At 37.4% G+C, this 26345-nt stretch overlaps 2 protein-coding genes across 16 annotated transcripts in view; one reads left to right on the top strand and one right to left on the bottom strand.

Moving 5' to 3' along the window:
- The window catches only part of LOC121727937, a 47346-nt gene extending 27223 nt beyond the window's left edge, over window positions 1-20123 (top strand). The window contains exons 3-5 of the mRNA XM_042116004.1: window positions 17446-17702; window positions 18892-19069; window positions 19362-20123. Of these exons, the coding sequence (XP_041971938.1) occupies window positions 17446-17702; window positions 18892-19069; window positions 19362-19664 (738 nt within the window). The 3' untranslated portion in view covers window positions 19665-20123. The remainder of the gene's footprint in view (window positions 1-17445; window positions 17703-18891; window positions 19070-19361) is intronic.
- A 614-nt stretch (window positions 20124-20737) lies between these two features.
- The window catches only part of LOC121734177 (voltage-dependent L-type calcium channel subunit beta-2), a 32346-nt gene continuing 26738 nt past the window's right edge, over window positions 20738-26345 (bottom strand). For 10 of the 15 annotated variants that reach the window (XM_042124680.1, XM_042124741.1, XM_042124732.1 and 7 more), the window contains 5 exons: window positions 26046-26186; window positions 25723-25890; window positions 24354-24444; window positions 23556-23621; window positions 20738-22168 (listed from right to left, as the gene is read on the bottom strand). In XM_042124680.1, coding sequence (XP_041980614.1) covers window positions 21870-22168; window positions 23556-23621; window positions 24354-24444; window positions 25723-25890; window positions 26046-26186 — 765 coding nt within the window. In that variant the 3' untranslated portion in view covers window positions 20738-21869. Of the gene's footprint in view, window positions 22169-22317; window positions 22425-22776; window positions 22862-23555; window positions 23622-24353; window positions 24445-25722; window positions 25891-26045; window positions 26187-26345 lie in introns of those variants that run through there. The other 5 variants (XM_042124715.1, XR_006036690.1, XM_042124720.1 and 2 more) reach the window with 5 other exon arrangements.

A 26345-nucleotide genomic window follows, 5' to 3' on the forward strand; every position in this document is an offset into this window, starting at 1 on the left:
GACAGAGAAGGGAATAGGGTAGGGGATTGGGCCTCCGGTAAACTCACTCACTCGGCGAAACACAGCGCAAGCGCTGTTTCACGCCGGTTTTCTGTGAGAACGTGGTATTTCTCCGGTCGAGCCGGCCCATTCGTGCCGAAGCATGGCTCTCCCACGTATTTATGGTAGTCCATGGAGAAATACGAGATTTTTTTCTTAGCATGAAAAGCACGCTGATTTAGAATATTTAGCAGGTTTAAGGTCATCTAAGTCAAAGGTAGAGCCATCTACATAAGCAGTTTAAAAAAAAAGAAGGTAGGGTACGCTTGTTTACACAGCCAATGGCCATAATACACTCGATATTACATTCTGCATTGTTTACGGTGTTACATAGTATGTTTCCAAACATGGCAGTACCAGTGCAATACTTTTCACCGTGTGAAAGTTTTGTCCTAGGCAATAATGAGCGGAAGTGCTGGCTTCCGCCACACGTGATGCCACCCGACGCGGCTAACAATTATGTGCTGCACGTACTGTTGTTAAGATGGCCTATGAAGTGCCTACTCTACCGTTACTATGGTCGGATTGGGTAGGTGCACGAAGAAAAAGTTAGGGTTTTAAACTTTAACGGTGTTACTACAAAAGATTTATACACCTGTTGAACAGTTGATTAGAAAATCATTCAGTACATAATGGTCTCAAAACAACTGTTCAATAGATGTTTAATCTTTTGTGGTAAGTTCGATATAAATTTTTGGGGTAATCTTAGAAGTAATGATAAAAGTTATCACGACTTCGATTACTCCTTTATTGAAGTCGGTTAAAAGTTAATACTTTTAACCGACTTCAACATCATGAATTTTGCACAATGTAGCTTATAAATTTCATGACATAGCTGCTTGTAGCGAATTACGCAAGTAAGATAGATGCGAGAACAAATGTTACCGAAGGCTACTATTGAAATATGCAAATAACTAACATTAGGGAAATCCAGTTGCAAGGAGCTTGACATTCTTATTATATTTTGACATCAACGTTTGCTTAAGGTAAGGACTACGCTTTAATATAATAGCATATAGTATAAAGCTCATAGCACAAAAATATCGCGCGCCATACATTGGACACGTTCACACTGTACTGTACTATAATATATTATTGGCTTGATACGCTATGTATGGTGCGCGATATTCTTGTGCTATGAGCTAACTATATACTATAATGTGCTATTATAATATATCGTAGTGTGAAACCAGCTTAACGGAAGAGTATTTGATATTTCCCCGAAAAGTTGCGAGTGTGACTAACACTAATCTCGACTTAAGTGTCCAATTAGTTTATATTGACCTTTAGGGCGGGGTGATCAATCAAACCATAAAAATATACAAGCGTTCATATATCAAGTAGCTATCATTTGGTTTTAAAAATTGTGGTAACAACCCACGTCCAATTTTTTGGTTTGCTTACTATGAAATTAATATAGATATGATCGCGGAGAAAGATAATATTATATAAGGCTACTTTACGGGAAAATCTACGATTCGCGCGCAATTCCTTATGTACGCGGATCATCTAAATCAGTGGTTCCCAATTAGTTTTTGCTGCGTACCACTTCAAAAAAGACCTCAAACCTGCGTACCCCTTATTGTAGCAATCACACTAATAATATTAAAAATGCGAAAGTTTGTGAGTGTGTGTATGTTCGTTACTTTTTCATTCTCAAACGCCTGGACCAATTTTGATGAAATTACCAATACAGGTAGTAAGTTGACACCCTGGATTAACATCCGGAAATTGTTCTTGTTTTTACTGATAGCCGCACGTACCCCTTGATGCAATTTCACGTACCCCTGGGGGTACGCGTACCACTAATTGGGAAACACTGATCTAAATGATAAAAAACCTTAGTTTGTAAGTCAACCGATCCTAACTTTTGGTCCCCATCACCATTCCGGCATTCACTAATCTTTTTTAAATATTGGTATTCGTTGAGCATTATCCATTCCAATGGCCTTCGATGGTTCGTTTTGAGCATTTAAATGATGTTCGATATGTGGTGGTGACTGGTGTGGACAGTCGGAGGCTCGCACGCACCTGCGGTATCCTGGATCACCCACTCGACCTGCATGCCTAATGATAATGCTAGCTCTTATTATGTCATAGGAATAAAGATGTAGGGACATAAATACATATTATCTATATATATAAAAATGGATTTTCTATTGTGTTACTAACGCTAAAATTCAAAAACGGATTGATTCTGAACGGATTGGGCTAATTTTAGTCTTAAAATATTTGTAGAAGTCCAGGGAAGGTTTTAAAGTGACACGAAGTTCACTGGGACAAAGCTAGTAAGTATATTTTTTAAATGTTTTAATCACCTTACTTTATTATATTAAAAGTAGAGTTTGAATTCTTTCGAATTTGTCGCAAGAAAAATAGTATCAAGCCAGTTCAAAATCAGCAATTAATCACTTTTACCAAATTAGGTAGACGGTAGACCTCATAGGTATAGGAAGTATTGATTGTAGAGTCGATAAACTCCGAATTCTTACTTTGATCATACTACCTAATTCTGCTTTGGTCTTATCGGCTACAAAGCTACTTCTGTTTGAACCATAAAGTTAATATACCTAGCAGAATAGAGCAACAATCTCGAGCTGTCAAACGAAACTGAAATTGGTTTCATCTGTGTGTAAAAATATGTGTACGTATACACTTACACAAGCATGATTGAACATGATTTCTATGAGATTAAATTGTCAACGAGCGGCACGTGCCGACTGGACGTCAAAAAAAGAGTGCTGCTGTCATGTATCACACGTCTCTTTTTACCACGCAGTGTTACTGACAGTGACATCTCTCTTGCTCAGGCCTTTGTTTCTCTATTCCGCTAGGTATATTAACTTTATGGTTTGAGTGGTTTGAACCCTACCGCAGTGATTGTTATTACATAAAGTTCAATAATATATAATGAACGGGTGGTCGTCGTCATAATTATAATAGAAATGTAATTGGAGATATTACTGTTACGAACAGACAGACATTATAATGTCTATCTAGTGCGTCAGAGATTGCGTCAAGCGACGCGTGATGTCATGTGCGGACCTTATGCTGATGGCTCATCGCTAAAGCCCTTTGCACACTACGCAGTTATTTGCCAGAAGTAGGGCAAATATTACAGTAGTTGAGTACTAAGTTGCATGCACTTCGATCTGACATATTATTACTCCTAAGTTGATTGTAAAATTGTTTATCTTCAATATTATTTAAAATGTTTCAGTTTCATTTTTCTTCTCACGAAGCCTTAAATGAAACAAGAAAATGCGTGACAAACTCAAAAAACAACCTAACATCACCAGTGACGTAAAGATTACCAAGCACGCAGCCTCTGTAAATAATTAGTAAGTTACGGCATTACAATAAACTATGTAATGACTGGTGCAATGTAATTGTTCACGGTCACAGTTGACCTTTGGCGGTTGATAAGTTGGCGTCTGTCGGCAATGGCGGCGCTGTTTGCGCATTGTTCGCTATCGGAACTCTATTACGTTCAATTAAGTAAAGATAGAGATGAGCTCTGTCGATATTTTTATCGATATTTTAGAAATAGAACAAAAGTTTTTATGTGATCTAATGATCGTGTTCCATTTTTAAATATTTTAAATATGTATTTAGTTTGAAGGAATTACTCAAAAAAAATAGTGGAATAAATATTACATATACGCTTGCTGATACAAGCTTGCTGATTTATATGTAAGTCAATACAAGAATTACTCTGAATGTAGGGCAAGTATATTCCTGAACCGATAAAGCTGTTCTGCGTTTATTTCTTCCGGATTTTACTTTCACCTGGCGAGTGGAAAACTCAAGGATTTGTAAAGCTAAAGGCATGCACCAATAAATCAAATTTAACTGTCTATTTCATACAATTTGCTGCCAAGTTCTCGCGTAAACTTATTTAGTATCGATATAAAATATATCGTTACTTACTTAACTTGATAATGTTATTTCTTATTAGCTATAATGTAATAATAACTAATAATTGACTCTGTAATGTATCGTTCCACTTAATAATTATGCAGATACGCTATTAAATAGGTAGTAGGCATGCGCCACGGTCGGTTGTTTTTGTCGATATAATAAATTTGAATGAGCGAGTGACGACCCTATCCGGACGGACGTAGGGCGTCGGGCCCTTTACGCACCAATTTATTTAAATAAACGCACAGGTCCATACTCCATACTGCACCGGAAGCGTTATTGTGGCGCCCGGACATCCAGATGGATTACAAATATGGAAGTGTAGCGTTAGATTGAATAAACAAACTAAATTATAACAAAACCATAATATTTCTTATAAAATTTTGAGAGATGATGTAATTTTTAGTCCCTACTAGCTGTCCCGGTGAACTTCGTGTCACTTAAAAACATTCCCTGGACTTTAAGGATTATTTTAAGAAAATTAGCAGAATCGGTTTAGCCGTTATCGAGTTATAGCGTTACTAACACAATTGTAAATGTATTTTTATATATACAGATAAGGAACGGTGGAAACAGACTTTACTAATTCCTAATTTATTTGCACATGTCCAAAAACTGTACCTGTTCTATTATAACAAGGATTTCTCGTTTTAAAAAGCTGTGTAGAAAATATTGTTGCCGTTTGCGTAGATCTACAACTAATACATACAAAGGACTACTGACGTCAAAACTATTATTTCCTTGTAGATTGGCGCCTGATCGTGATTAAAATACGCACAATACTCATTGAGATTTCCTAGTAATGTAAAGCGACACATATTTAACATTCTACACTAGATGCGGAAGCAAAATCAACACAGCTGTTATCGACAATCGACAACCGCACGTGGGCCTCACTAAATGGGACAGAATGACACAGATTTGGAGATAATAACTAAACGCTAATTAGTCCAGTCAGCTGGAGCTAGACGCTAGATATCACCCACAGTACACCTGTGCATTGGCATTGGAAACTTTAGCTTATCTGTAATTGCGCTTTCGTATTGGTGGGCGATCTTGAAATGCGAATATTAAATAGACTATTTTAGAATCAAGGAAATATTTTAGTGAAAAATCTTAGTTGCATTTCATTTTTTATCTCGTATCGTTCAAAACTAATATTGGTATCAGATACATGAATGGACTAACCGAACCACCGAGTTCAAATATTTGATCTCGACGCAAGTAGACAATAGTGGTTAGACATATTAGTGGTTAGCCATTAACCATTATTTACTTGTTCCGTCTTAAGTGAAGTGGCACGCGCCGCGACCTCGCCATTCCCAGAACTGTCGCCACGACTCGCCACGCTTGCACAACGCGGGTTTACCTGCTACGTTTACGTAGGATATACCTTGTAGGTATTCACGTAGGAATTTGTCCTACGCAAATAGTACGTGATTGGAAAAATGTCCTACCAATTTCGAATTCTTTTAAACTCCAAAGCAGGTAATAAATGGTATGATCATAGTAAAATATATTATCTAAGTTAAGACAAATTATTATTACTATCCCTCGTTTAAACTCGCAGGCCAAACTCTAGGTAGAGTCCTTTACGACTACAATGTTGAATTTAATATTTTTGTTAATATATTTTCCACCTGTTTAACCTACCCATTTAAAATCATATTAAACCTCAATATTATCTTGTTTATTTTTAGCGTGTAATAAAATCACTGAACCATCACGTTGACGTAAAGTTAACTTATGTGCGACTATAATATTATGTAGATGATCACAATAAGCACACGGAGAGCATATTAGGTTTTAGCCATATACGGTCACTATAATTTAATTACACAATTAAAGATAAAATTAACATTTGTTTCTAAGCTAAATTAACATTTGTTTCTAAGCGTTGCTTTACCTGCTTATTATTTTATGCTACAAAATAAGTTGCTTTATTATACTTCTGAGATTTCAATTTACATTTGAATATTCATATTAATTAGTATCTTAAACACCATTTTAAGTTAAGAATAATGTAGAGATTAAACATTAATGTAAAGATTAGCTCGCGCTGCCATGCGTCAAAGTCAACCAGCGACCTTCCTTTCGTCCGGTACCTAATAAGTACTACCTACGGAGCCTGCATGAACCTCATAAAATGACCCATACCCTGAGGTAATAAAGAACATTTTGGTATAGCAGGTTCAGTGTTAATAAACAGCGAAGTACCTACCTTCGCGAGACCTACAACTTAGGACGTAGGAATCCGCACCTGGTACATACTCGTACATCTACTTACAGCATGTTTATTATTTTTTTAAAATTACATTACCTTAGGTACAGATAAAACTACTTAGAATAATTTTGATATCTAAAATTCTTAATTATTATTTTAGCGTAGAGCTCAGAACAGGGAAATAAGGCGCAGAGCCTCTACGAACTACGTAGCAGCTATTTTCTATGATATTATTATCTTTCTACTTAAAATATTTTGGCCAATTTGCATTACAAAACAATATTGCATTACAATATAACAAAAATGTTTTTCCACGTCTTACTGTGAAACACAAAGTGTACAAAAACTGTTTTCATAACACTAGCATTGTCGAAGTACGTACGATTACGTCAATGAAATTACTGGTTAAGGAAAATTATGGTCAGAACTTTGTACGTTGCATTATCTGCTATGTATTTCTTTAGGTGATTTTCTTTTGTGCATGGTAGTGCAAAAAATCTATTTCATCCACAGGGCCCCATTTCAAAAAATCATTGAAAGTAGGGAAAGTTCAAACGTTTCACTTTGTTTCCCTCGTAACCTTTTATAACAACTTTGCTAAGGCTGATTCTCATGAAGATAGAAGCTTTATTCCGTCTAATAGTTAGTGCTTAGATAAATGATTGATTGCCATCATATTTTATTTAAGAGTTAGTGATTTGGATGGAATTTCAGAAACCAGTGCATCAAGATGTTAAACAAAACCCTGTACTAGCGGTTCTTTCTGGTGGCGACAGAAACCTTTTAGGAAGTGTCATTTTTGACGGTCCCCCCAAAAAAATAATGTTTTGACATTCGTTGAATGCAGGTCTCCATGCTGGTGTCTTGCTCTTGTCTCGGAATACACTTTGAGAATGGCTGCCCTATATTAAGTTATAGCATCCTGGCAACCACACACGACTATATTACAAAACAATGGCTTCACCGAGTATAATTGGGATGTTTATTCATCGATATATTTAGGGATAGAATCTCGGTGTCGCTATGTCTCGACACGGTCCAGGGATTTCCCGGAATTCTATCGAAGGGCGAGGCGAAGGCGCCGCTCGAGCGTGTCGCAGCCATTGAAAAAAGACGCCACGATTCCCTTACTTCGATTGCATTGATAGATTTCTGTTTGGTTTTATCAATGTTCTGTAAAGGTCTTTGAACCGTGTTAAATCTGAAGGGCTCAAGGGGCTGATCTCTGTTAAATTCTGAATATAGGCCCTCTAATAAATACAGCCTATCACAAATTGACGGAAATTTCTGCATAACTTTTGCGTTCTGAAAAACTCAAACACTTTTACAACTTTAATTTACTGAATACGTAGCGTAGAAAAAGTATAATAAGATGTGTAAAATATTACATGGATTTTTAGTGTTTTATAGTTTTTTACCCTTAAGCTGTACCTAATGATTTGTAACCAAGTTGTAAAGTTTTACGTTTTATGCAAAAGTCAAGTAAAACCTTGTTTACTTGAGAACCTGTATTACCGTATAATTATTGATCATTTGTCTGCTCATACCAGTTATTGGCTGCTTCTAATGACAAGAATACCACGAACACTTCCGTTTGCATTCCTTCGTTGTATTTGTTTGTAAATGGACATCTTTAAATTTTAGCCATTATGATTCGCATCATCCCAATGTTTTGAAAAATACTTAAATTTATCAAAAACTTTTTTTCTAAGTTCAGCGGGGCTAAAATGGTAACTTTTAGCAATTCCTCTCAATCAATTCAGCGACGATATTACGAGCAATATCGTCGGTGATTCATCTAATTTTGTAAAATAACGTCCTACGTCAATGGCAATTCAATTCATTACCAGATTCATAATTGAAACTGTATTGCCATCCTGAAAAACATAAAAACGAACATGACCGGTTTTTTTGGCATAGGAACAACCCGATGATAAAATTTCCGTGCTCCTAAATATCCCTATCCTCAAATGTTTTTTCTTTTAGATATCCCTTTGTTTAAAATATCTATTCCTAAATAGACTTAATTTAAAATACATCTACTCCTCGATATTTATTGTTATCAAACAATTCCACTCTGGATATTACTATTTTCAAAAGTATTTACTTTGATATGTATACACTCTAAAACATTTCTACTCCTAAATACTACAACTCCTAAAAATTTGTATTGTAATTATTTGTACAGCGATTAAATCTACTCCGAAATAGATTTATTCTAGAAAAAAACTTTCTTCTAAGAAATTTCTACTCTTGTGTTTGGTGGGTAACATTCTGTAATTGGTAAGATAGGTAATTGGTGCTACGTTTTAAAATTATATACAAATACATACAATCAATAAATAAAGTTTATATTATTTAATGTAATTTGCACAATATTAACAAAAAACAACGAAAAATTGTTAAATAACGCGCGTAAACAATTATCTAAATTTAAAAATCATCTATTCTCCTTTACCACCTGTAGCCTCCGATTCCATATTGGACCATTTTTACGACTTTTCATAGAAAAGTCAAACAAATGAATTGCTTAGTACGAATCATTAAATGAATTGCACGTTAAGAGAAGTTTAAAAATGAATCGTAGGTAAATGATTAATTGTATGATTCAACTAAGCGACCATTTTAGCCCCGCTGTTATGACGAGTCATCGGCTACACGGTGCATATATTATATTATATCACTGGACATTAAAAGAGACGCTCGACTTTTAATTCCGCTCATTTAATTTTCTGGTCATCAAAAATAATTGATTTTTGAGCCACACGGCTGGCACATAATATTTTTAATTTGCCACAAATGGAGTAAAACATCCATAATATATCAATAAATTTGATGTTCTAATGAGGTCGGGTGGGTTCCCCGAACACCGTCCTGTCCGCTTCGTTGGAGTTCCACACACACATACTGCACCCGATATGTTGCGGCTCCTTTGTAGATCAAGGTTGCCACTTAATGAACAGAAAATATGTTTTTATTCTTATTTATTTTGATGAAAAATAAAGATCATAATAATATATGTATCATTTGTATCATCATATTTATAATATGATTATACAAAATAAGAGATGCCTATCAATTGCAGGTATAAAGGTAATCCTTTTCAGAACTGGTTGCTGTAACTCATTCCCTTTCCTTTATCTCCAATTTTAACATCACTAAGGCCCACTTGCGCAGATCTGGGTTAAAGTTATCTCTTTTGTAAAATATATGAAGAATGTAAGAGACAAGTAACAACACACTGTTTAACCCGGTATTAACTTTAACCTGGATCTGCGCAAATGGACCTTAGAGCTAGTTCTACTAAATCAATTGCTGAAGCTCAATAATATAATTTCATTACTACTTTGTAAGTATATTTTGTTGAAATATAAGATAAAACTGCAAAATGAAGAAATAAAAAATATATAAGCCTTCCGAAAAAAGTAACGATAAAAGTGTAGATTGTAAAAGTACAAAACGTAGATGCTTTCTGAATAAAAATACCAAATTCTGAATAAAAATGTAGAGACAACCCTGTAAGTTGCGAAAATAACCACAAGACAGTTCTTTTAAGATGAGACTCGTGACCCTTATTTAAAATGAATACTGAAGTATTTTTATGATGGTGTTGAGTAACGTAGTAATGTTCGGGATGGACCGCCTTGACTTAAATGACTTTATTTGTTCACATTTTGTAAGGCGCTGATCACACCCACAGTGCAAAAAATGCATCCGAAGATAAACAAAAAATAATGGGAGCATTTTTTGTAATTAACAACTTGTATGAATACAAAATAATAATATTGTTTATTATCAAATTTATAAATTCTGGGAACAAGAACATAGAGTCTTTTCATTACTAGATAATTATAAAAGAGCTGCGCAATATGTAATAAAAGAGTTCGTATTGTTAGTTCACTGATAGTCTGATATCAAATTTCAGAGAAATAACTTTACTCTGTCCAACAACTTATTACTGTACAGGGTGCTAAATGCTGACAACTGATAAGTAATTCTTTATTGTAATTTTGTGTTAATATTGGTATGGAGTTAGTTATCCAGTACCTACCCTGGATTAATACATAGGCTACTTTTTACTGTGGGAAAATATCACTTTTTTCCCTAATAAACCGCGGGTAACACCGTGGCTCACCGCTAGCAAATACTATCTCTATATTTTATGAACAAAATTGAATATGACTAATGTTATTCCGTCTTCTATCTCTCTCTGAATCACATTCTGTTTCGTTTTGTTTTTTCTCAGCCAGCCCGTCAGATAGTCAGATACACAGTACCAGGACACATGGCGTAATTTTAAACTTACTTCGCCACGTTCGTTGATTGCTTCACATAACGAAACTTTGTGATTGTTATTTGGAGTGAAATTAAGTAGCTCAAACTTTTCCTCGTCGGTTGGCTTTGAACTAATCAAGATTGTGTTGCATTGCTGAAATACAAGCATAAAAAGCTCCAGATAACAATTATTTAACATCATTAATTTTTGCCTTGTCAAAAAAATACAACGAATAAAGAGATTTTTTAACGACGTTGACGAATAAAAAAATAACAAAGCATTGGTTTAATTGATTGTGTAAACATTAAGGTTGGGTTGCACCAACTAACTTTAACTATAACTTTAACTACAATGCAAAATGTCAAATCTTTGGTTAAAGTTAAAAATGGACGCCATCAAGACGCCATATTTAACCATAACCATAGAGCTCGACAAGGTTTTAAATGCACGTGGCGCTGTCATCATACAAAAACGCCATTTTTGACAGTTCTCCTTTATCAGCAGCGCCCCCGCACACGTTCATTTATAACCTTGTTGGACCAGCTATCATCTGTCACTTTCTCCGGTCAAAGTTAAGGTTAAAGTTAAAGCTAAATTTAGCCTTAACTATAACCATAACTTTAACCTTCACTTTAACCACGCCTCTGGTGCAACCCAACCTTAGAAGGATAGTTTGTCGTTATTTAGAGTACAGAGGAACCTTTTCGCTAACATCATACCTTCATACCTAATCTCTTTCAAGACCATCATCTAAACACCACAATATCTGAAGTTACAATACTATCATTATATTTTGTTGCTATTACATCACCTGTACTTCCCGCGATGGATTTCCACGTTGATCGTGTTTACAAAGTGTATTTGAATGTATTCTTAAGTCCATCTCTTGTGTGAAGTGGGCGGTCACGAGCCAGACAGCTGTGTTTGCTACCGGCACTCTCTGAAACACTTGACCAAATATCTTCAAAACATCTAAAATGTAGACAATAACTATTATTACATTGTTAAGTGATTACTTGATACTTTTTAAATCGTTATCACTCCTTTGTTTTAATCGTTCAATGATTTCTCTGAAATTAAACTAACGCTACATATTTACTTGCTACCAGGCTCTTTATTCGTATCCATACTTTCTTTATTACAAAAAAAAAAAAATCACTATCACTTCTATAGGCCCGTATTTTTTTATCGCGTCTATGTATGATAAGGTGATGGTTAATGTTGGTTGTTTTCATTGAACTATTTATTTAGAAAGTATTTGAGATTACAGTACTGTAAATTATAATGTATACAGTTTAATTTTAAGCGCGTTATGCGACCGTGACTTTGAACTAGCTGATTGTTTATCCATTTCCTTTACGAGTTACGACCAAATCCTGCTTAATCATCAGCATGACATAAAAACTGTAATATTTATTTTAAAAGCGCTGTTTTTATCTGTTTTTTTTCATAGTGAGTGTATTGTATCTTTAAATTCCTAAAATCGTAAATTGTTTATCCTGGCGTCTAAGTTTCGATCCAAAGTATATTATGTTTGCTGGGGTTAATTGTAAATTATTACCATCAGGACTCTAAGAACATCTTTTCTCTCCTCAGTCTAAGCTCTCTTCACTACAAAAAATAATGTTAACCATATGTAATTCTAGATATATTTCTAATTGTTCATAAACCAGTTTGAAAGGTGGTATTAACTGTAAGACAAAGGCATCTCACGCACATCCTGTTCACCTGGTATAGCACGTGCTACCCCGCGTCTACTTTTTGTTCAACCCTTCGTCTTGGCTATTTGTGACGCCGCCATATGGTCGTGATTTGTTTTGTTCTTTAAGTCTTTTCGGAGGTGCTTTTTATTGCTCTATCTCTTTGAAGAATAGGGTTGTGGATATTTATATTTTCAAGGTTATGGTAATTTAGAATTAAAAGACGTATTATTATCTATTACTTACAAACATAATGTGTACCTAAGTCTTATTGTAGGTAAGTAAGTATAGCAAAGTTCGGTTTAGCGAAGTAGATCCTTAAAGTCCATGATTAATTAAATGGAGATACGGATATAATCTGCTTCATACTAAACATTGAAATAAAAACGATTTACTATACCTACCTTTATCAACTCATTGTTTTTTACAGTCAATTTTAAGCGTACAGTAGTTCCGTCTTTCATAGTTACAATCAATCATTGCTGAGCTTGCTTAGGTAATTTATCTATAACTAGATAAGTTAGTATTAGGTTTGATATAGCTTGTGATTTATGGTAAATTCGATACTAGGAATATTGTTGTAAAACAAGGTACTTATTTGAGTAAATGAACCATCGAACTTGTCTCATAAGTCATACCGGCCGACCACCGCGCTCGCCGCTCGACAAGCACCTCTCTGTTATGTCAGTTGCGGCCCATTTCACGTCCACCATAAACTGAAATAGATCGTTCCAGAACTACAATCTGAACTTTATTGCTAAATCTGATGAGATTGTCATTAGTTTTAGAGTTGTTTGCTCAAGCACCATCATCTAAGTAATCAATTTTAAAGATTTTTTTCTGTTTTAGGATCGTATTAAGACACAAATGAAGTTAATTTAATGCGCGAATCATTAAAATATTTAAATTAATTTTAAAACTGTGCCTACATCCGCCATCTATTGATAACTTATAAAACTATCAAGATGTGGTTACGGTTAAACAGCCTAGATGGCGCTTATATTTAGATGCTTTTGGCAGAACCTAAATAAAGTTTAAAATCATAATTATTGTTGTTTGATTTGGTTGTCAATAATAATTTATAATTTTCTTATCACAACCCACAGGATTATGTTTTAAAACTGATCTAGCTTTTAAGGAAGACCGATTTCAAAATCAGATTCAGACGTATAGCGTATGTTGAGCTGATGTCTGAGCTGTTATTTCTGTTGCTATCGAAGGAGAAAGTTTACCATTATGTTACGTAGATGACACTGATGATTACAGTTCACGAGCAGCTCAAGAGTTCATGTGAGATGACACTGGCAATGATTAGGTTCAGAGATGACGGAGGAAAGTTGCAAAATATTACTAGGTAAAAGGGAAAGGGTCGTTTGTCATCAATCCTATTAGGGCTGTAATTGTAATATGCAAATATATATAATTAATCCATACTAGTAAATTAATAATTATATGAAATAATAGTAAGTAATAATTAGCCGAATCTGGTAGTTAAAATATTTTGAAAGCATATAAAATTACAATCGTTAACTCCTTCCTAATTGGATAGAAACTAAATCAATTATAGAAATGAGATGAAAGGATTAAAGGAAATGTAAAATCCGAGACATGCTCTTTTGAAGCATCACAAAAGATTGGCCAGAGATCGGAATTCTGGCGGATGCACAAATTAAGCCAACTCTTTTAGGACTACGGAGGCTGGTATTAATCCACGTCACTCCTATGGTGTACGTAATAAGGTCGATAATGTAATTTTTCACGTCACGCTCACTTCCCATTTCCTAATTTCCTGGCTCGCGTCACACCTCATTCACTCAATTTAGGGCGTCCTGTCTCCGCGTTTCCAATTCTATATAAATAAACCATCGCTAATGCCTAATGCGACCCACAGTTTGTGTACAAACAACAGACAAATGCGGTACATCTGTATAATATCTGTTAAGTTTATGACTTTTGCTTAATTTTTTTTTTACTTATTAAAGACTAATGGCTGCCATACACGCTACGATCTATCGGAGAAGTCCACCTGTGCAGGTATGCCTGCGCAGGTAGACCGAAATGTGTATGGGAATAGACCTGCGCAGTTTTTTGGACCCGCACAGGCGACCGGCGCAAAATCGAAAATCAATTCTTTCGACTGATACCTGCACAGTTGACCTCTCCGGTAGACCGTAGCGTGTATGGGTTACATAAGGAGTATGATATCGTCCTCTCTCATCTCGTTTAGGTAGTTTGATTAATTCTGGTTTCGGGTACAATAAGTTCAAGTTGGCTATCATAGTTATAATTTTCCATTATTATTCATGAACACAACACAAAATACTTACTCATCAAAAAAAACCTCCATATTCCAATCCTCCAATTTAATATAATATTCTTATTACACATATTTATTGGCAGTGCTACTGAGTAGTGACGTAACAAAAAATGTCTATTATCAGGCTAATACACGGATCCATCATGACAAAGTAGGTTTGTTAATGCATCATTATAAGCAAAATTTCTATGCGGCATTATAATCGCTTGCACGTTTTTTGTGACTTTAATGTATAAGAAATTGTCGTGCTACTTACCAAGACTTCCGTCTATCTTTTTATGTAAACTGTGAGTAGCGAAAAAATGCCTAATTTGAAGCATTTTTTCTTTTAGGTTTCTTTAACTACTGTTCTAGTTCTTATAAGCCCGGTAGCTAGTTGACCTTGTAATTCAATTCAATTATAGTTTGGATTGGATTGTTCTTGGATTAGTTTCAATTAGATCTAATTAAGATTCTATTTCACTGTAGTAAGATTGAGATTGCACTAACAAGACGTAACAAGCGGCGCCTATTACAAGCGCATCTCATCTGACGGTAATCATTAATCAATCTTCAATGCTCTACTATTTGACCCGAGTAGATCTTTCTTTTATTTAGACAGCAAGCTACTTGATTCATATTCTTGTAGGTATCATGCAAGCGTCAGTAGATCGTGTTCATTAGATAATTAATTCGTCAAAATATTATGTTTTCCTCATTTTAAAACACTTCAATAAAGAAATTATTGAAGGATCTACAAATAGTTGATATTTAAATACTATTTTCTATCACTGGCGTCAGGCATGCTTTGGTGTTAATTTAAATGTTCGGTTTTTAATAAATATCTGATGTTAATTTTCAAAACATGGGAAATCGAAATTTACATTAAACGGCACGAAACATTGATTAACAATGGAATCTATCATTGAATCAAGTACGGCTTCCTGTCACTTTAAGGGGGCAGGTGGTTGTATCAACTTACCCCGGTATGGGGCTGACTTCCGCACCACGGTTCCCGCTTCCCATTCCCAGTCAGTACCCGCGCGTTCGTCCGCACGCACGCGTTATGTCGGCTCCCGTGCCCGCTCCGCGAAAGCGCCTCTTCTTCCATCCCCATAACATCCACGTAAGTTTTCTCCGCTTTTTAAACTTGAAATACCTCGATTTTTATGTTTTCGAGTTGTGTATTTTCTAGTGCTATTTTTTCCTCGTATTTTTTCTCTCTGTCAACGGCATTCACCGTTCAAGTTCGCAAGCGCGTGGGAACTTGATTTTCTGCAATCTTTGCATTCAACTACGTTGAGTAATAATTGTATGTGGTAGCTTACCTTAAATGTCCCTTATATTGGAATGCCACTGTATCCGTTAGGTTCAAACGCTAAGAGTATCCGCTGTATTAATATTTTCTCAATTAAATAAATAATGATTGTTATGTTTCCTGTTTTTAATATTTTGTACATTAGGAAACTGTGATTCATTTTAGTGGTACTTAGCTTTAGGTTACTTTCACTTTATTACTTGCAAGTTCTTGCGACTTTTACATTTCATTAAAATTATGTTATCTTCCAAGTATCAAAATTTTTTAGTCCGCAAAGTTTCAGCCAGTAATCAATATTTACCTCTATATATCTCTATGTTATTTTATACATCTTGATCAAGTTATTTTTTAAACAATAAGGACCCTGAGCCATGTAAGGCCACTCTAACGGGAAAATGATTGTTATAAGTTTATTAACTAAATAAATTAAGAAAACAAATTATCAAGTAATGCTCTGTTTAATAAGGTATCATGTTATAAATCTCTTTTTAACCTAGCTTCAATAGCCATTTAATAAACTTAAGTTTTGTAAAGCTCTTCCAAATGGCCTTGCAAGGAAAACAGCTCCAAACAAGGCCAATATTATACATCAGTCGTTTAACTTGAAAATAGAGTTACAAGTATTTATTTATTTGCTTTTACTAAAACGACATTATAATTTCTTTCAATTAAGCAACACATTAAATGTTCAACATATTTGTATCATTTAAAAAAACTATAACAAACATTGCTTGAACATCATCTTTTAACTAAGAGTATATTAATGGAAATTCTTAAAAAATAGTATTAATGAGTATCACATTGACATCTTATAACTAATTACCAATGCGTTTTATAATGCAATCAATTTTTTTTTAAATCTTAAATGGCCTTCTTATGGGCCCGTTCTTAATAAGGCCAAAATGTTCAATATGCGTGTATAAGTTTAATAATCTTAATAAGTAAAGATGTTATAAAAAACAGTATTATTTTAATTCTTACGGTACGCATATTTTATAACTAAAACTAACTGTTTATATGTTAATGATTTTTAGATGTTCCTTGTAAAGTTCATGTTCCCTAGCAAGGCCAACTATCAAATCTTTGGTTGGGCCTTATAAGGAACCACCGGCCTTCCTAGGAACATTACCAATATTTTAACTTAAATCAAGGCATTAGTAGATTTTCTTTTATTAGTACTATACATATATACCTATACGACAATGCTCTGTAATTAAATTTGAGATAGATATAGGTTATGTAGCTAAAAAATAAAGTTTTTCAGGGTGCGGAAATTACAATTGTAACCTCGACAACCAAAGTCTACAAACAGTGAGATCTCACTGCCACAATTGCGGCGCGATCGAGTTGCCGCCCCTTTTATGGCCATAAGTTTGATGGATCTAAGTGTGTAGTAGAAAGAATATGTGCTAACATGACGATAACTACGAATTTTTAACAGTTGGCCTTCAAAGGAACATGGCCTTACATGGCTCAGGGTCCTTACAATTTACTTGTCCACGGGAGTTGGAAGTTCTGCAAAAGTCATTATTATGAGTTACTATTAATCTCTCAAATTCAATCTTTTACAATTAACAACTTTCCAAAACTATTGGAACTGTATAATATATTTTGTGTGGTCAAACTATTCCTCCACTTTTCGATTTTCAAATATTTTCTCTCTCCTTCCAGACAACAATAAAAGTGTACGCGCGGTGTCTCCGGCCAGACATCGAGTACAAGACGCTATCGGTGACGTGGGGCACGCGCGCGCAGGAGGTGGTGTCCACGCTGCTGGGCAAGTTCCGGATGCGGCACCGCGACCCGCGCCTCTTCTACCTCAGCATGGAAGTGAGGGTGCGCGCCGCCGGGCTCCGCACCACGCTCGTGCTGGACGACGACGCCCGCCCCGCCGCTCTGCAGGCTTGCCATCCTAAAGGATACTCTAAGTAAGTATGGTCCGACTTTTGCACGCCGTATTGTCACTAAGCCATTCAGGAGGTTCCCTATTGTAATCATTCAATGGATACTCTATCCAGTTGAGTAATTTCATCGCTTTCAGAATAGAAAAGGGTTATGTATCTATCTCTCTTCTTTCCGATTTTACTAAAATTGATTTTGACTGTATGACTACACATACATGTTTGACTATAAGTATTGATAGCTTTTAGTTGGTACATTTAATGAGTCACGATGCTGAGAGCACGCGATGTATCCGATTGTTCCCATAAGAACCATTAATCACGGCACGGTTAAGACAATATAAGCAATTAATCGTTGATTGCGAATAAATTTACAACCTGCTTAAAACATATTCTCTCCTTGCACTGTTCTTAAAATAGAAACTCATATAATTTATTTGTTATTCTTTCCGAGCAAATTTTCTTTAGGACTAAGGCAACGTAGCAACATAAAACCCACTTAAAATCTCATGTATCCGTAAATATTTACAAACGAGAACAATAAAACGTCGTCGAGTTTCAGCGAGACCACCGGCACCGGCCGGCCGGCCGAAAAAAGAACCACTTTTGTCCCTTTTTCCGTCCCCTTTTCCGGCCAGTCTATTCCTGGCGCGTAAACACACTAGCAGTCAGAAGTCATAAAAACTTTAAAAAGAAATGAGGGTCTATTGCTGACCGATAGCTTTGTAAACTGTCATAAAATTTTATCATGTGGGCCAGCGATGGAGCCAGCTATAATAATGCACCCCTACCATTAGCTTCTAAATGGCTTCTATTAGCTAATATTTACTGCGATTGTTGAATGAGGGTGGGCACAAATACGCTACTCCAGTAATTAATACCGGTGTTGTGGTTTGACTTGGGGATCGTTGGAAACCGCACGGATCCGCAAATGCGAGCGACCAGTTATTTTGCGACTTTAGTTTTAAAAGTAACAGCAACTTTTGAAATGATATTTGTATTTTCAGTTCTCTTCTTATTCTGATAGGCTTCATACAATCTTGATTGTGCTTTCATTACCATCATTATCATCATCTAATTGTCCCGTTGTGTCCGTTGTTTTGTTCCTATCAAGATAACGATTTACCAAATCATTCGTACATGATCTATATAATATAATTTACGTTAGAAAGTGCCCGTTGTTCATAAAACTAAACATACACTTTATCACTTCCAGATTCTCCCTCCAAATGCGTCCGGGTGGTCTGGTGAAGATCTACGACTCTGCTCTGATGTCGTCCTCGCAGTACAAGTGTCTGCTGACCAGCGAGCGGACCACGGCGGACGAGCTGCTCGCCATCCTGCTGCACTGCTACGACTCCACCGAGGGCGTCGAGAGGTTCTCGCTGTATGAGGTGAGCAGCAGTAGCGGTATTAGGGGGGGCGCCGAAGGCAAACAAGCGCCCGTTTTTGCCACTACCAGCATCCCGGTCGCCGGAAGGAGCGAAATTCGGCCGTTGAGCTTTAGCTGCTTGTCTCTTACACGAGTGCAAAAGTATTGGTATTGTTTTGTGTCCTTCCCTTTATGCGCCAATGAGACTTTAGCACTTAAATAAATACAAAAATTGTTATCAAGGAGCTGGAGTATCCTCTCTTAAAACTTGACATACTTATTTGATATTATAACCAAGCCCCTTTACGTTTCAGGTCTGTCCGTCCCAGGAGTACGAGCGGAAACTCCACCCCGACGACCTGCCCCTGGTGGTGCAGCGGTCGTGGCCGCACGACAGCGACTGCCACTTTCGCGTGCGGCGGAATCCGCGCGCCCCACCCCTCCCGCCCCGCACCATCCCCGCACCCCCCCAGGAGGCAGAGGAGGATGACGAGCCCTCTCGCTCACTCTCGGCCCTCTCCCTCGAGTCCGACACCGAGAAGAGATACAGCCCAGTGTACAAGTTCCCCAGCATTAGTTATTGTAAAGAAACAAAAAACGACTACCTATACATATGAAGTGAAGTGAACGGTGTGTAAATACGGTGTAAAGTGTAAATATGGAACGTTCGAAACCAAAGAGATTTTGTTTGAGGGATGTAGTGACTGTTTAATGAGGCTTAATGGAAAATATGGAACATTTGGACACTTGGACAATTCAAATGCAACCTAGTAAGGTCTAGTCCGATAGTGGTTACTTCATGGGGTATTTGTGCACGCTACGATAAACAGTATTCCATTGTATTATCCACGACCATTGTATTTTCAAAGAAAAAGCGACCTTTGTCTATATTTTGTATATAGCACTTAATTTAGCTAGTAGACGCCAAAGAGGTAAAGAAAAGTATATGAAATTAGAGATATTTATCTGTTACGTATTGTGATGTTTAATTTATTTATGAAACAAGCAGCGGGCAATGCTTTTATTACAGTTTACTGTCGAATTTCGATTAATGTAATAAATACGATTATTCTTTACAAACTGCCGTTTTATTTGTCCCTCCACAAAGATCTCAGTGTGTAAATTCTTTTTAAATTTAAATCTTATATCTTTAAACGAGCAATTCTTGTATGTATATATATATATATATATATATATATATATATATATATATATATATATATATATATATATATATATATATATATATATATATATATATATATATATATATATATATAAATCGATCTAGCTAGGAATCATTTTTAGAAAATGTCTTTTTTTTCTTTGTTTTATCGAATACCGAGCACAGCTCGGTCAAATAGCTAGTATCCTTGGTGGCACAATGTCACTAGATATACAGTGTGTAACAAATAAGTGATAATACTTTAGGGTGTGTACGTGTTCCTTGTAGAGAGTTCACTGTGAAAGTAGCAGCGCTGAAAGACCAAAATTTTTTTTCACTTTTGTATGGGCAAGGGCCCGAGCGTCATGAATTTCGCCATACAAAAGTGAAAAAAAATTTTGGTCTTTCAGCGCTGCTACTTTCGCAGTGAACTCTCTACAAGGAACACGTACACACCCTCAAGTATTATCACTTATTTTTGTTACACACTGCAGATACAGCAAAAGGTAAAAGAGAAAAGATACATTTCGATATAAAGTATTTATTTACAAATGATTGCAACAATGAAGTACAGACGATGCATTATAATTACAAGAGTATGTAAGTATGTTCCAAAAATGGGAAACGGATAATATCGAACGGCACTAAAATTATCATTTATCCGAATTTACAATCGACGCGAGCTCCTCGCCTAGCGCATGTTGACTGGCGCGGTCGTACCCAACACTTACATACACCTATCCCTCTCAACGACTTCGCTATGTCCATACACATACACACGAATGAAAGTCCTATATTTTACTTAACCATTTACATATATATATTCTTACATTCTTAAGCCCGGGGATGTCACGACGATTCAAAGTGAAATTTCGAAGCTCGGGTACTGTCGGAGCGAGTCATGATCCACCGGAAAACATCTGCACAGTTCACCCCCTCACTTTGAAGTGTCTTTACAAAATTTATTTTAGCAAAATCGAAATCGTGATCAAAATAGTCTTTTATTTGTATCTTTAAAAGTATCTAGAGATGAGCTCAAAACTTTAAAACGTACGGAGAGCGGGGAACGGCCTTCATCGGACATGATCTACTCGTTTCGACGAATTCGAAGCTGAAAAGTGTCGGGGAGGTACTTATCTATGGTGCTTTAAATATAATAAATCGAATTCCCGTCCGACGGCATTCGTTTGGCATAGATAATTAACTATGATACGAGTGGGTTCGATCACCGGAGCAGGACTTTCACACACCACAGTCGCGAAGCGTGTCACTAAAGCTCAGCGAGACGCGGGATGCGCGACAACGAATACGAAAACATGAAAATATTAAACACGCGCTCCGCGCTATATTCCGGGCGGAAATTTCGTCGTTGCGGAAAATACCGAAACCGTTCGCGCGAAGGTACTCTACCTGGGCAAAACGTTCCTATACGAGGAGGTCTAGACGGAGCTCCCGAAAGGCCAGCTACTAATTTTAACACTAACGCGGCCGGTGCCCCCAAAAATAGACGCGTCCCAAAAATAGCTGCGGCCTCTCACTAGTTTCACTGGCATCGTAGAAGCTAAACGAGACGAAGCGGACAGCGAAAGTACGGCAAAACGTGTAGAAGCTCAGCTCAGGCCGGCGGGAGTATAGCGCGGAGCGGGCCTCGGGCGCCTCACACGGCGTTGAGCGCGCGGCGGGAGGCGCCGTACTCGTCGGAGCCGTCGCGGTCGCGGCGCGGCGGGCGCTCGTCGCGCGCGGGGTACGAGTCGCGCGGGTAGTCGCGGGGGTAGTCGCGCGTGTAGTCGTGCCCGTACGCCTCCCGCTCGTACGGCTCGGGCGGGTAGTCGGTCGCGTAGCCTTCGTGGTAGTCCCGCGGATAGTCCCTCGGGTAGCGGTGGTAGTCCCTCTCGCGCGGGTAGTACTCCTCCTCGTCCAGCCTCTCCGGCCGCGGGGCCCGCGATCGACTCACGCCTGAAACATTTCAGATTGCATTATTCACTGTCGAGTAAATCGGCATTCGGCACCATATTAATAATTATTGTCGCACACGTGTTAGTACGGCAAACGCAGGGGCGGTTAGTGAATCGTCACGACGGACAGGGGCGGGACACACGCCTCACTTACTACGAGACTAGGCTGAGGGACATCTGCATAATGACCTCCCCGGAATTGCGGATTTTACCCGGACACGGGACCACCTCGGCCGCGGGCTTGAGCGACGGAGGTGCTGCGAAGAACCACATATTGAAGCCGCCGGCAAGCTACATCGATGCTGTTATACACGGGTACCAAGCAGAGACCTTTGGCGTTTTCGATCGATACGGCGTAGACGGCGGAGCGCCGTCGACGGAGTATCGAAGTATCCAAAGGTCTTTGTTATTGAGGCGATTAATGAAGAAAGCCCCGAAGGTGATCCTCGAGCGCATCGCCTTCACGACACTGAACATTTAAATAATTAATAATATTTAATACACTGAATACAAAATACAATATTAAGGATATCAACCAAACGGTTAATAAAGCGCATTCAATGTGTTAGAGGTTAAGCGTACGGTATGCTGGAACCTAAAAAATGAAACCTTGAAGAAGAGCTGCACCCGTTACAGCTAATTAATGTATCTGGTAATGGTCTTCGGCGCTAATGTGCTTGTCCGCTCGCTTGTACTGAAAATGAATAGGATGATGTCAGTGCTGATGAATGAGGATGGTGCCCGAATGTTTTGCAATACTAAACATCTATTGCAATGGAAATATGATTTTGACGTGTAAGCAGAGCAGTTTCTTAATACTGGGAGAATTGTTTAACTGGACATGGTAGGCAAAAATCGAATGCTATTTCATAGAGTTGAGCTGGAAATAGGTCTTAGCACTATATCAATCCTAATGTAATTAATAAATCTCTTAATCTCTTCATCAATCACTCAATCTAATACCTACCTTGAGCATATAAATCTTTACTGCTTTCGCCTACTGTATCCAGTTCAAAATTTAAAGCCATGTAACAATTTACACATTGAGTTCCCACTGATGAAAATGATCATGAGTCGTACTAAATCGTTTTAAAACATGCAGCAATCGTAAGAGTACTAAAATATTGGAAGTATAAATGATCAATATCGCAAGAGTACATTTTCATTATAGCTCAATTGGTAGCGTATACAGTAATTATAATCTTTTATACCCATTAAGCTACCAAGTTTCTACATATTTTATGGAATTTTACTAATAAACTTAACTAAAGCTGTAAAACAAGTAAGTATATAAAATTATTTAAAAAACATTACAAAATCTATATTTTTCTAGAGAAAAAGTAGCGAGAGTATCTACTAAAACAAACGTTAGCGATTCCTCTAATTACCTCTTTCCCTCGACTCATAGTAGGAGTCGGACCTCTCGCGGTGCCCTCCGGAGTGTGTGGGGGGTTCAACAGTGGAAACAAACACGTTACACAGTGGACAGTGAACACATACATGTACAGTACGTTTGTGTTAGTGCTGGTCCCAGGTCTTAACATCGGCTTTAACGGCTTTTTATTATGTTTTTATTCTACTTTACAGGGTTTACTGAAGTTGCCAGCCAAACAACTTCAGATGATGTATTGCTTTATTATTATTAAAACGGTATATTATTATTATCGAAAAGTTTTGTTAAAGCCGTTGATAGGAGTTCTGAGCTATCATGCAATCATTTTCATACAGTTATTGCAAGGTTCTTGGAAATCACTTAAGAAAGCTAAGTGTGCTTTTTGCATCATATTCCGTCATCACAAAATTTAGCCACATTCTCTAATTTGCAAACATCGAATAATATTGCGATAAAGAGTGCTTTGTGAAAATTTGCCAGATATTACTAGTCCAAATTATCTTGCTCTAAAATATTTTACATAGATAACAGTTCTCCGCAGTAAAATCTGAACTGAAAACTGTATAACGAACTGAATTGTATAACGATATACGAGCTGAAATCGAACACACGAGCGTCAAGTTCTTGCCGTGTTTTTGATTTAAATTTTGTTGTGTTAGCGCAGATTTTAATTTAATTACTTTGTGTGTGTTGTTTGAATTATTAATAACTTCATCTTATCAAAAAAGTCTAAATATATTAAGTCTTAATAGTATAAAAATGTGGTACATTTATGTGTTTGTGAGATACTCACCAGGCTGCGCGTGCGCATGTGGGTGCGGCAGCGGCGCGGCCGGCGCGCGCTCCGGCGCCGCCACGGGTGGATGCGTCGCCCTCCAGTAATCCTGCAAAGTCATACGACAAATAGTTACAAAAACAAAAAAAACACGCTTTATTATTTTTTTTTCAAAAATTTTAACAAATTATTGCATTGTCATTGGCTCTTAATTATACGTATGCAAAGTTTCGAATAAGGTACACTACTGGAGATAGGTAAAAATCGTGCTCAATGATTCCGTTACATACATACAGCCCAAGCTTATAGATCGTGTTAAAAATAATGATACTTGTTGTTTACTCTGTCTGTTTACTCTGCTTGTAAGCTCAGGCGTTCTTCTAATGACAGTCACGAAACATTATGTTCCAAAAGACATCTAAAAACTAATAAAGATACATCCGCTGAAAGGCTTCAAATGACACCCATAATTTGGCTGGTCTCCCTCTACTCATACAATATAATAATATGGACGGATGGTATAATATCTATGGACGTTATAGAAGTAGTATTTTATTAGACGTGTTGATATATTGCAGATAATTAAGACATCTTAGGGTCTAAACACACTAGGCTGAATTACGCCGGCGTAATTTACGTGGCCGAAATTACGTTCAGCCTACGTCTGATGCGACACACTATAAATTACGTGAAGAGCTGAAGTTTAGCGGCGTAATTTCCGTTGCGGAACGCGCGCGAACAGGGCCCCCGTAAGGGCTACTGGCGCCTGTGTGTCCTTGGTTTTGGCGCCCCTAAAGATGACGATTTGGCGCCCCTAGAGGATGGCGCCCGTGTGCATTGCACACATTGCACATATGGTAGCGGGGACCCTGCGCGCGTAAGTGAGTATTTAAAATTCTCAGATGTAAGGGTCTATACAGACGGACTGCATTTCAACTGCAATCCAACCGCAAATTGCAGTTCAAGTGCAGTTTGAATGCAGTTGACACGACTGCAATAGAAATGCAAACCATTATCAACTGCATTCAAACTGCAATTTGCAGTTGAATTGTAGTTGAAATGTGGTCCGTCTGTATAGACCCTTTGAAGTTAGGGTCTATACAGACGAACTGCAATCCAACCGCAAATTGCAGTTCAAGTGCAGTTTGAATGCAGTTGACACGACTGCAATAGAATTGCAAACCATTATCAACTGCATTCAAACTGGCGTAATTCAGCCTAGTGTGTTTAGACACTTACACTTGTCCACGGCACGCGTCGACGGCAGCCGTCAACTGTCGACGGCTACTGTCGACTATCGTTGTACGCGTGCTGTCGACAAGTGCCGTTCGTCTGTTGGAGCCTTACTATTTGCTTACTACCAAGGTGGTACTACATGCTCGCTTACTTCTAAGAACTTAGCCATGTGTTCGCAGGCGTCCTCTAGCTGGTTCTCGTCCAGGGTGAGGTCGAACATCTCGTCGGGGCACTGCGCCAGCTTCTCCGCTGCCACCATCTGCACCGACAGGTTCTTGCTCTGACCCTTGCCGCGAGACTTGATTAGCCTTTGCAAAACCTGCAATAAAATCACGGACTTTAGCAAACGTCTATAAAAAAAAAGGATCAGCTATTGAATGTCACCCACAATTTTATAATCAGAAATAAATTACTCCGATGAAACCGCGGGCGGAATAAAAACAATATTAAGACATAAAGTAACAACATACGAACCTTAGGACTAGATATCTTTAAATAAACAATAGTTGGTGCTAAAGAGGTTTTCGCGAGTTGTGAGGGATGGTTGATGGTGTCGCAGTCCAGGACCACCAGCTGAAGAGTTCGGGCCAAGTCGAAAATCCTCTCGATCTCGGTCTGAAATATTATCAAACAATATATTAAAATAGGTAGCTTGACTCGATTAAAACGTGGTGAATTGACGTGGTAATAAAGTAAGTGATGTAAGTTCTTGTGGTGACAATATTACAAATGGAATGTCTTTATAAAGATTACTTGAAAATAGCAACTGCAAGC

This window comes from Aricia agestis, chromosome 1, assembly GCF_905147365.1.
Source record: "Aricia agestis chromosome 1, ilAriAges1.1, whole genome shotgun sequence".
Taxonomy (NCBI): domain Eukaryota; kingdom Metazoa; phylum Arthropoda; class Insecta; order Lepidoptera; family Lycaenidae; genus Aricia; species Aricia agestis.